This window comes from Pseudophryne corroboree, chromosome 1 (assembly GCF_028390025.1).
Source record: "Pseudophryne corroboree isolate aPseCor3 chromosome 1, aPseCor3.hap2, whole genome shotgun sequence".
Lineage (NCBI taxonomy): Eukaryota > Metazoa > Chordata > Amphibia > Anura > Myobatrachidae > Pseudophryne > Pseudophryne corroboree.
The window spans coordinates 803894399-803906212 of NC_086444.1; the positions used below are offsets into that span (position 1 = coordinate 803894399).

The window sequence follows — 11814 nt, forward strand, 5'->3', positions numbered from 1 at the left end:
TGCGGTTTTTTATACTGGCGGGGGTCCCTATAGATGTATATACATATAGCCAGGTTAAATATGAGGGTTTTATTGCTGCCCAGGGCCCATGTAGTGCCGCTTGTGTAAGGGAGCAATGGCGCGCTGCGCGGTACCTCCGGGAGATCTGAAGTCTTCTGCCGCCTTTGAAGTCTTCTTTGCTTCTTTACTCATCCGGCTTCTCTCTTCAGGCTCTGTGAGGGGGACGGCGGCGCGGCTCCGGGAATGAACAGCTAGGCGCACCAAGTGATCAGACCCTCTGGAGCTAATGGTGTCCAGTAGCCTAAGAAGCAGAGCCTTTGAACTCACAGAAGTAGGTCTGCTTCTCTCCACTCAGTCCCACGAAGCAGGGAGCCTGTTGCCAGCAGTGCTCCCTGAAAATAATAAACCTAACAAAAGTATTTTCTAGAGAAACTCTGTAGAGCTCCCCTAGTGTGCAACCAGTCTCCTCTGGGCACAGAATCTAACTGAGGTCTGGAGGAGGGGCATAAAGGGAGGAGCCAGTTCACACCAATTTAAAGTCTTAAAGTGCCCATGTCTCCTGCGGATCCCGTCTATACCCCATGGTCCTTTTGGAGTCCCCAGCATCCTCTAGGACGTATGAGAAAAGTAAAAAAAAAATCACAACAAACAGTAGGGATATTGTCACTGGGAGGTATATATGTTCATTGGAACAGCCTGATCCGAATGGATAGTCTGTAGGATGTGACAAAATAAGAATTTACTTACCGATAATTCTATTTCTCATAGTCCGTAGTGGATGCTGGGACTCCGTAAGAACCATGGGGAATAGCGGCTCCGCAGGAGACTGGGCACAAAAGTAAAAGCTTGAACTAGCTGGTGTGCACTGGCTCCTCCCCCTATGACCCTCCTCCAAGCCTCAGTTAGGATACTGTGCCCGGACGAGCGTACATAATAAGGAAGGATATTGAATCCCGGGTAAGACTCATACCAGCCACACCAATCACACCGTACAACCTGTGATCTGAACCCAGTTAACAGTATGATAAACGAAGGAGCCTCTGAAAAGATGGCTCACAACAATAATAACCCGAATTTTGTAACAATAACTATATACAAGTATTGCAGACAATCCGCACTTGGGATGGGCGCCCAGCATCCACTACGGACTATGAGAAATAGAATTATCGGTAAGTAAATTCTTATTTTCTCTAACGTCCTAAGTGGATGCTGGGACTCCGTAAGGACCATGGGGATTATACCAAAGCTCCCAAACGGGCGGGAGAGTGCGGATGACTCTGCAGCACCGAATGAGAGAACTCCAGGTCCTCCTCAGCCAGGGTATCAAATTTGTAGAATTTAGCAAACGTGTTTGCCCCTGACCAAGTAGCTGCTCGGCAAAGTTGTAAAGCCGAGACCCCTCGGGCAGCCGCCCAAGATGAGCCCACCTTCCTTGTGGAATGGGCTTTTACAGATTTTGGCTGTGGCAGGCCTGCCACAGAATGTGCAAGCTGAATTGTACTACAAATCCAACGAGCAATCGTCTGCTTAGAAGCAGGAGCACCCAGCTTGTTGTGTGCATACAGGATAAACAGCGAGTCAGATTTCCTGACTCCAGCCGTCCTGGATATATATATATTTTCAGGGCCCTGACTACGTCCAGTAACTTGGAGTCCTCCAAGTCCCTAGTAGCCGCAGGCACCACAATAGGCTGGTTCACGTGAAACGCTGAAACCACCTTTGGGAGAAATTGAGGACGAGTCCTCAATTCTGCCCTATCCGTGTGAAAAATCAGGTAAGGGCTTTTATAAGATAAAGCCGCCAATTCTGAGACACGCCTGGCTGAAGCCAGGGCTAACAGCATGACCACCTTCCATGTGAGATATTTTAATTCCACAGTGGTGAGTGGTTCAAACCAATGTGATTTTAGGAACCCCAAAACCACATTGAGATCCCAAGGTGCCACCGGGGGCACAAAAGGAGGCTGTATATGCAGTACCCCTTTGACAAACGTCTGGACTTCAGGCAGAGAAGCCAGTTCTTTTTGGAAGAAAATCGACAGGGCCGAAATTTGAACCTTAATGGACCCTAATTTTAGGCCCATAGACAGTCCTGTTTGCAGGAAATGTAGGAAGCGACCCAGTTGAAATTCCTCTGTAGGGGCCTCTTTGGCCTCACACCACGCAACATATTTTCGCCAAATGCGGTGATAATGTTTCGCGGTTACATCCTTCCTGGCCTTTATCAGGGTAGGGATGACTTCTTCTGGAATGCCTTTTTCCTTCAGGATCCGGCATTCAACCGCCATGCCGTCAAACGCAGCCGCGGTAAGTCTTGGAACAGACAAGGTCCCTGCTGGAGCAGGTCCTTTCTTAGAGGTAGAGGCCACGGGTCCTCCGTGAGCATCTCTTGAAGTTCCGGGTACCAAGTCCTTCTTGGCCAATCCGGAACCACGAGTATAGTTCTTACTCCTCTCCTTTTTATGATTCTCAGTACTTTTGGTATGAGAGGCAGAGGAGGGAACACATACACTGACTGGTACACCCATGGTGTTACCAGAGCGTCCACCGCTATTGCCTGAGGGTCCCTTGACCTGGCGCAATATCTGTCTAGTTTTTTGTTGAGACGGGACGCCATCATGTCCACCTTTGGTTTTTCCCAACGGTTTACCATCTCTTGGAAGACTTCTGGATGAAGTCCCCACTCCCCCGGGTGAAGGTCGTGTCTGCTGAGGAAGTCCGCTTCCCAGTTGTCCACTCCCGGAATGAACACTGCTGACAGTGCTATCACATGATTCTCCGCCCAGCGAAGAATCCTTGCAGCTTCTGCCATCGCCCTCCTGCTTCTCGTGCCGCCCTGTATGTTTACGTGGGCGACTGACGTGATGTTGTCCGATTGGATCAATACCGCCTGACCCTGAAGCAGGGGTTTTGCTTGAGTTAGGGCATTGTAAATGGCCCTTAGTTCCAGAATGTTTATATGAAGAGATGTTTCCATGCTTGACCACAAGCCCTGGAAATTTTGTCCCTGTGTGACTGCTCCCCAGTCTCTCAGGCTGGCATCTGTGGTCACCAGGATCCAATCCTGAATGCCGAATCTGCGGCCCTCTAGTAGATGAGCACTCTGCAGCCACCACAGAAGAGACACCCTTGTCCTTGGCGACAGGGTTATCCGCTGATGCATCTGAAGATGCGATCCGGACCATTTGTCCAGAAGATCCCACTGAAACGTTCTTGCATGGAATCTTCCGAATGGAATCGCTTCGTAAGAAGCCACCATTTTTCCCAGGACCCTCGTGCACTGATGCACTGACACCTGGCCTGGTTTTAGGAGATTCCTGACTAGCTCGGATAACTCCCTGGCCTTCTCCTCTGGGAGAAACACCTTTTTCTGGACTGTGTCCAGAATCATTCCTAGGAACAGGAGACGTGTCGTTGGAATCAGCTGCGATTTTGGAATATTTAGAATCCACCCGTGCTGACGTAACACTAACTGAGATAGTGCTACTCCGACTTCTAACTGTTCCCTGGACCTTGCCCTTATCAGGAGATCGTCCAAGTAAGGGATAATTAAAACGCCTTTTCTTCGAAGAAGAATCATCATTTCGGCCATTACCTTGGTAAAGACCCGAGGTGCCGTGGACAATCCAAACGGCAGCGTCTGAAACTGATAATGACAGTTTTGTACTACAAACCTGAGGTACCCTTGGTGAGAAGGGTAGATTGGGACGTGGAGATAAGCATCTTTGATGTCCAGAGACACCATATAGTCCCCTTCTTCCAGGTTTGCTATCACTGCTCTGAGTGACTCCATCTTGAATTTGAACCTCTTTATGTAAGTGTTCAAGGATTTTAGATTTAAAATTGGTCTCACCGAGCCGTCCGGCTTCGGTACCACAAACAGCGTGGAATAATACCCCTTTCCCTGTTGTAGGAGAGGTACCTTGATTATCACCTGCTGGGAATACAGCTTGTGAATGGCTTCCAAAACTGCCTCCCTGTCGGAGGGAGACTTTGGTAGAGCAGACTTCAGGAACCGGCGAGGGGGAGACGTCTCGAATTCCAGTTTGTACCCCTGTGATACTACCTGTAGAATCCAGGGGTCCACTTGCGAGTGAGCCCACTGCGCGTTGAAATTTTTGAGACGGGCCCCCACCGTGTCCGAGTCTGCTTGTAAAGCCCCAGCGTCATGCTGAAGACTTGGCAGAAGCAGAGGAGGGCTTCTGCTCCTGTGAAGAGGCTGCCTGGTGCAGTCTTTTTCCTCTTCCTCTGCCCCGGGGCAGAAATGAGTGGCCTTTTGCCCGCCTGTACTTATGGGGACGAAAGGACTGAGTTTGAAAAGACGGTGTCTTTTTCTGCTGAGAGGTGACCTGGGGTAAAAAGGTGGACTTTCCGGCCGTTGCCGTGGCCACCAGATCCGATAGACCGGCCCCAAATAACTCCTCCCCTTTAAACGGCAATACTTCCATATGTCGTTTGGAATCCGCATCCCCTGACCACTGTCGCGTCCATAACGCTCTTCTGGCGGAAATGGACATAGCACTCACTCTTGATGTCAGGGTGCAAATATCCCTCTGTGCATCACGCATATATAGTAATGCATCCTTCAAATGCTCTATAGTTAGTAATATACTGTCCCTATCCAGGGTATCAATATTTTCAGTCAGGGAATCCGACCACGCAACTCCAGCACTGCACATCCAGGCTGATGAGATTGCTGGTCGCAGTATAACACCAGTATGTGTGTATATACCCTTCAGGATATTTTCCAGCCTTCTATCCGCTGGTTCTTTGAGGGCGGCCGTATTAGGAGACGGTAACGCTACTTGTTTAGATAAACGTGTGAGCGCTTTATCTACTCTAGGGGGTGTTTCCCAACGCGCCCTAACCTCTGGCGGGAAAGGGTATAGTGCCAATAATTTATTAGAAATTAGCACTTTTTTATCGGCGGAAACCCACGCTTTATCACACACCTCATTTAATTCATCTGACTCAGGAAAAGCTACTGGTAGTTTTTTCACTCCCCACATAATACCCTTCTTTGTGGTACTTGTAGTGTCAGAAATATTCAATGCCTCCTTCATTGCCGTGATCATGTAACGTGTGGCCCTACTGGACATTACGTTTGTCTCCTCACCGTCGACACTGGACTCAGTATCCGTGTCTGGGTCTGTGTCGACCCACTGAGGTAACGGGCGTTTTATCGCCCCTGACGGTGTCTGAGACGCCTGGACAGGCACTAATTGATTTGTCGGCTGTCTCATGTCGTCAACAGTTTTTTGTAAAGTGCCGACATTGTCACGTAGTTCTTTAAATACAACCATCCAGTCAGGTGTCGACTCCCTAGGGGGTGACATCACTAATACAGGCAATTGCTCTGCTTCCACATCATTTTCCTCCTCATACATGTCGACACAATCGTACCGACACCCAGCACACACACAGGGAATGCTCTGATAGAGGACAGGACCCCACTAGCCCTTTGGGGAGACAGAGGGAGAGTTTGCCAGCACACACCAGAGCGCTATATATATCAATAGGGATAACCTTATATAAGTGTTACTCCCTTTTATAGCTGCTGTTTATAATTTAGCTGCCAATAGTGCCCCCCCTCTCTCGTTTTTACCCTGATTCTGTAGGGACTGCAGGGGAGAGTCAGGGAGCCGTCCTTCCAGCGGAACTGTGAGGGAAAATGGCGCTTGTGTGCTGAGGAGATAGGCTCCGCCCCTTCACGACGGCCTTATCTCCCGCTTTTTTCTGGAAAACTGGCAGGGGTTAAATACATCCATATAGCCCAGGAGCTATATGTGATGTATTTCTTTTGCCATCCTAAGGTATTTCTGTTTTTATTGCGTCTCAGGGCGCTCCCCCCCAGCGCCCTGCACCCTCAGTGACCGGAGTGTGAAGTGTGCTGAGAGCAATGGCGCACAGCTGCAGTGCTGTGCGCTACCTTAGTTGAAGACAGGAACGTCTTCTGCCGCCGATTTCACCGGACCTCTTCGTTCTTCTGGCTCTGTAAGGGGGCCGGCGGCGCGGCTCCGGGACCCATCCAGGCTGAACCTGTGATCGTCCCTCTGGAGCTAATGTCCAGTAGCCTAAGAAACCCAATCCACTCTGCACGCAGGTGAGTTCGTTTCTTCTCCCCTTAGTCCCACGAAGCAGTGAGCCTGTTGCCAGCAGGACTCACTGAAAATAAAAAACCTAAAATAAACTTTTACTCTAAGCAGCTCAGGAGAGCCACCTAGCATGCACCCTTCTCGTTCGGGCACAAAAATCTAACTGAGGCTTGGAGGAGGGTCATAGGGGGAGGAGCCAGTGCACATCAGCTAGTTCAAGCTTTTACTTTTGTGCCCAGTCTCCTGCGGAGCCGCTATTCCCCATGGTCCTTACGGAGTCCCAGCATCCACTTAGGACGTTAGAGAAATAAATGGTAGTGTTGACTGTCTCAGATAAATCGCTATACATATCATTTAAAACAGCATTACGGACCGATGGTTGTCATAATAGCAGGTACAGTATATAGGCTCAACTGAAGAAGGAAAGGACCAACCAAGGTCCACAGCAGGGTGACCTTCCATAAGAAATTGCTATCGGTACCTCTTGCTGATATGAAAAGTGCTACAAAAAGCGATGTTACAAGGATGGAAATATATGCTGCAATTCATTGATAATTAATCCTTCAACTGGCTTGACACATTTTGTTGTGTAACTTAACCCAGCATATATTTCCATCCTTGGGACATTGCTTTTTTGCAGGTCTTTTCACATTAGCAAGAGGTACCGCCAGCAATTCACCTGCAAGGTCACCCTGCTAAGTATAATGATGGACATTTCCTCCTTCAGATGAGCCTATATACCCACTATTATGACACCCATTAGATGGCAATGGTATTTTAAACTATATTTACAGCATTATCTAAGACAGTCAATACCATCATTTATTTGTCACATCCTAGAGACTATCCATTCGGATCAGGCTCTTCCAATGAACCTTCCAGTGACAATTCCCCTATTGTGTATTGGGTTTTTCCCCCCTTTGGTGCACAATTTATTGTATGTTTGTGCAATTGAATATGTACACCCAATATCCCACTTTAGTAACAAATTACCTAATAAATGGCAAGTTTCTTTTGCAACCAAAATAAACTTGACATTGTAGCCAAATATCTACAAGATCATTAACGCTTTAAACCTACTGTAGTCATCTGTGAATGACTTGTGAAGCATGAATTTCATAAGTGGATAACAGATACTGTACTAGTCAGCATGTGAGCCCCACCTTTGACACAAAACCAATTTCCTTTCAAAGCTGTATGCTGACTTCTGCTAATAACCTGACGCAGAAATCTTAACATCCCTTTGGATGACAATCAGTCTTGAATATAATCTATACATACAATGTTAAAAGACAAAAATATACAAGCATGTGGGGTACAGAGACATTTTTTTTTTACATATATTTTAAATACAGAGATTCCCCTTGGTGTGACTAAATAAAGATAACCATATCAGGGATCCCAATAAGAAACCAGTGTTTAAAATACTACAGTATATCAAGCAAATCCATTGCATGCGACTGCGCAGAAAATTGTAATTATCTCAGTCATAAATGTATGCAATTAATTATGTGTTCACAGAGGCACACGTCTAACCCAATTTGATCATCTTTACCTCCTTCTAGTATTCTAGTATACACATAAAGCAGTGACACAATGCAGAAGTGACCACATATAGTCACACTTAACTCACTATTAGAAATAGTAAAAGAACTGTTGCACCATGGGGGGTCATTCCGACCCCCTACTTGTTGCACCATGGGGGGTCATTCCGACCCGATCGCTCGCTGCAGTTTATCGCAGCGCAACGATCGGGTCGGAACTGCGCATGCGCCAGCGCATGGCAGTCGTCAGTGCCCAGCGATAGCCTCTGAGATAGAGGCAGTCGCTGGGCGGGAGGGGGCTGAACGGTGGTGTCAAGCCGCCGTTTAGTAGGCGTGGCCGGACCGTTGGGGGGGCGTGGCGCGGCAGCTGCGTGATGTCTCACGCAGCCGCTGCGTCCAGCGGCAGTGACACACAACTCCCGGCCAGCCGCAGGAGCTATGCTGGCCGGGAGTTACTCCACAGATACAAAGGCATCGCCTCTGTGTGATGCTTTAGTATTTGTGAAGGGGGAGGGCGGCACTGACATGCGGGGCGGACTAGCCCTGTGCTGGGCGTCCCCCCGCATGTCTGAGTTTACGATCGTAGCTGTGCTAAATTTATCACAGTTACGATCAACTCGGAATGACCCCCCCATATACCAGGTGGTACAAAAACTCTCAGTCATCTAAAGTAAATCTCTATATTATAGGACTGGTCAAAGGAGGTTAAAAATCATATACAGGTTGAGTATCCCTTATCCAAAACGCTTGGGACCAGAGGTATTTTGGATATGGGATTTTTCAGTATTTTGGAATAATTGCATACCATAATGAGATATCATGGCGATGGGACCCAAGTCTAAGCACAGAAGGCATTTATGTTTCATATACACCTTATACACAGCCTGAAGGTCATTTTAGCCAATATTTTTAATAACTTTGTGCATTAAACAAAGTGTGTCTACATTCACACAATTAATTTATGTTTCATATACACCTCATACACACAGCCTGAAGGTCATTTAATACAATATTTTTAATAACTGTGTATTAAACAAAGTTTGAGTACATTGAGCCACAGAAAACAAAGATTTCACTATCTCACTCAAAAAAGTCCGTATTTCGGAATATTTGGATATGGGATACTCAACCTGTAATAGTGAATAGTCAGCCGGAATAGTAAACACTGATACTATGAATATGGACTTTTTCAACTAAAAGTCTAAATTTATACATTATATATTAGTACAAAAGTCATGACGATCTGGAGACAGTCATGGAGGTAAGGGGTATGAGATAGGGCTTCAGCTCCAGTCCAGGTAAGAGTTTATAGTGTTATGGGCCCTACACACTGGACGATTAGTGCGATTTGAACAATAATCGATATGAAAGATGATCGATATCGTCCAAATTGGCTTGCAGTGAAAAAAGATGAATAACCAACGATGAACGGCCACGGATCGTCCATCATAGGTGCCTCCACACTAAACGATATGAACGATACATAGTTTATTTCTTAACGATATCGTTCTTAAATATCGTCCAGTGTGTAGGGCCCATAACACTACAAAGTTGACAGGTATACACAGTAGAGTAATAGCTACAGAAGGTGAGGGGTATATAGTGTTATAGCTATGAAGACAAAGGGTTTATAGGACTATAGCTATAGAGGTGAGGAGTTTAAAGTGTCATAACTACGGAGGAAAGTGGTATATAGGGTTATAGCTACGGAGAAGAGGGTTATATAATGTTATAGCTACAAAGGCAAGGGGTATATAAGGTTATAGCTACAGATGATAAGTGTATATAGGGTTAAAGCTACAGAGGATGGGGTATATAGGGTTATAGCTACAAAGGCAAGGGGTATATAGGGTTATTGCTACAAAGACAAGGGGTCTATAGGGTTATAGCTATGGATAGGGGTACATAGGGTTATAGCTGCAGAGGTGATGGGTATATAGGGTTCTAGCTACAGAGGTGAGGCATTTAAATGGTTATAGCTACGGAGGAGAGCCGTTTTATAGGGTTATAGCTACAAAGGCAAGGGGTATATAAAGTTACAGCTACGGAGGCAAGGGGTAAATAGAGTTATAGCTACAGAGGATAGGTGTATATAGGGTTATAGATACAATGGCAAGGGGTATATAGGGTTATAGATGCAAGGGGTATATAGGGTTCTAGCTACGGAGGATAGGGCTATGTAGGGTTCTAGCTATGGAGGTGGAGTATATAGGGTTCTAGCTACGGAGGAGAGGGGTATATAGGGTTATAGCTACAAAGGCAAGGGGTATATAAGGTTAAAGCTACAGACAATAGGGGAATATAGGATTATGGCTACAAAGGCAAGGGGTATATAGGAATATAGCTACAGAGGTGAGGCATTCAAATGGTTATAGCTACAAAGAAGAGCGGTATATAGGGTTATATCTACGGAGGAGAGGGTTATATAGTTATAACTATGGAGAAGAGAGAGATATAGGGTTATTATAGCTATGGAGGATAGGGGTATATAGTGTTATAGCTACGGAGGTGAGGGGTATATAGGGTTCTAGCTATGAAGGGGAGTAGGATATTGGGTTACAGGCTAAGACAGTCAGTCTGTGGAGGAACAGGTGACATATGGCTGGTCTGGTTAGCCCAATCTATAGCTGAGTGAGGGGACAGGGAAGGATCGGACAGCGGTACTATGCTCTCTGTGACCTGGCCGAGGTGAGGATTGCGGCTTTGTCAGCGCCAGTGACGCAATAGTTGCACATTACATCCCGCACCCCTACAGCGATGCTTCTGCCCCTAGCCTCCTATTCCCCTCTCACCGTTGTGCTGGGCAGCCGGGGGACCGGGCGCGGCCATGTTGCCGGCTCTGTGCAACTCTCGCGCTGACGTTGCGTCACTCGTTACAACCCCGGGCCGCACGACCCTCGCGTCACCACCGCAACCACCGGCGTGTGGGAGTGGCCACCAGCGACCTCTCGGGGATCCGGAACATCATGTGACCCGTCGGCAGCCTGTGATTTGCTTAGTGGTCTTCAAAGTGTGGGTGTGCGCCCTCCAGCGGCCGAAGGCCTTGTGCTGCGTTATACAGGTTCCTACGGAAGAAGGACGGCGCATGCGCCGAGAATGGGAAGTGAAAGCCGATGCTCAGACTTACGCTTGTTCTCTTTTATAACTGTAGACACGCTCTATGTTATCTGGGGATGTAGCTCAGTGGTAGAGCGCATGCTTTGCATGTATGAGGCCCCGGGTTCAATCCCCGGCATCTCCACTTTTAATTTTTTTCTCTCTTTTCTGGATACATTTTAATTCACTTATTTGATATACAAACTAGTAAATCAGCAGGAACTCACTCTAAGTTGACAGCAAAGCACAATTATCAAGTAGCTTTGCTCCTGAAACAAACCATGGGGTATATTTACTAAGGTCCCGATTTTGACCGAGATGCCGTTTTTTCTTCAAAGTGTCATCTCGGTAATTTACTAAGCAAAAATCACGGCAGTGATGAGGGCATTCGTAATATTTTGGAAGTCCTAGGAAAAAATCACGAATCAATACACCATCGGTCAAATACGCCTGCAATTTGGTAGAAATCGGGAATTTACTAAAAAAGTGCAAATCACAAGCACTGCCGACAATAGCCAAACACTGCCGTGCAAAAATACAATTCGTAAAAAAGTGCTAAAAAAAAACAGACCTGCTTTTTTATCCCGTGTTTGGATAGGCATGCAGGGATCCATGAGATCCGTGCATGTTTATCAGTGGGAAGGGGATGGGAAAGTGTTCATTTTTAGAAAAAAAATTGCGTGGGGTCCCCCCTCCTAAGCAAAACCAGCCTCGGGCTCTTTGAGCCGGTCCTGGTTGCAAAAATATGGGCAAAAAATTGACAGGGGTTCCCCCATATTTAAACAACCAGCACCGGGCTCTGTGCCTGGTCCTGGTTCCAAAAATACGGGGGACAAAAAGCGTAGGGGTCCCCCGTATTTTTGAAACCAGCACCGGGCTCCACAAGCTGGACAGATAATGCCACAGCCGGGGGTCACTTTTATACAGCGCCCTGCGGCCGTGGCATTAAATACCCAACTAGTCACCCCTGGCCGGGGTACCCTGGAGGAGTGAGAACCCCTTCAATCAAGGGGTCCCCTCCCTCCAGCCACCCAAGGGCCAGGGGTGAAGCCCGAGGCTGTCCCCCCCATCCATGGGCTG

General features: G+C 47.2%; 1 protein-coding gene and 1 non-coding gene across 3 annotated transcripts in view; one reads left to right on the top strand and one right to left on the bottom strand.

The window, feature by feature from the left end:
* The window catches only part of SEC24B (SEC24 homolog B, COPII coat complex component), a 233204-nt gene extending 222573 nt beyond the window's left edge, over positions 1-10631 (bottom strand). For both annotated transcript variants that reach the window (XM_063918997.1, XM_063918989.1), the window contains exon 1: positions 10431-10631. In XM_063918997.1, the coding sequence (XP_063775067.1) occupies positions 10431-10467 (37 nt within the window). In that variant the 5' untranslated portion in view covers positions 10468-10631. The remainder of the gene's footprint in view (positions 1-10430) is intronic.
* Positions 10632-10807: 176 nt separating this feature from the next.
* On the top strand, positions 10808-10879 carry TRNAA-UGC (transfer RNA alanine (anticodon UGC)). Its single transcript has one exon. It is a non-coding gene; the product is annotated as a tRNA-Ala (tRNA).
* Positions 10880-11814: the final 935 nt, after the last annotated feature.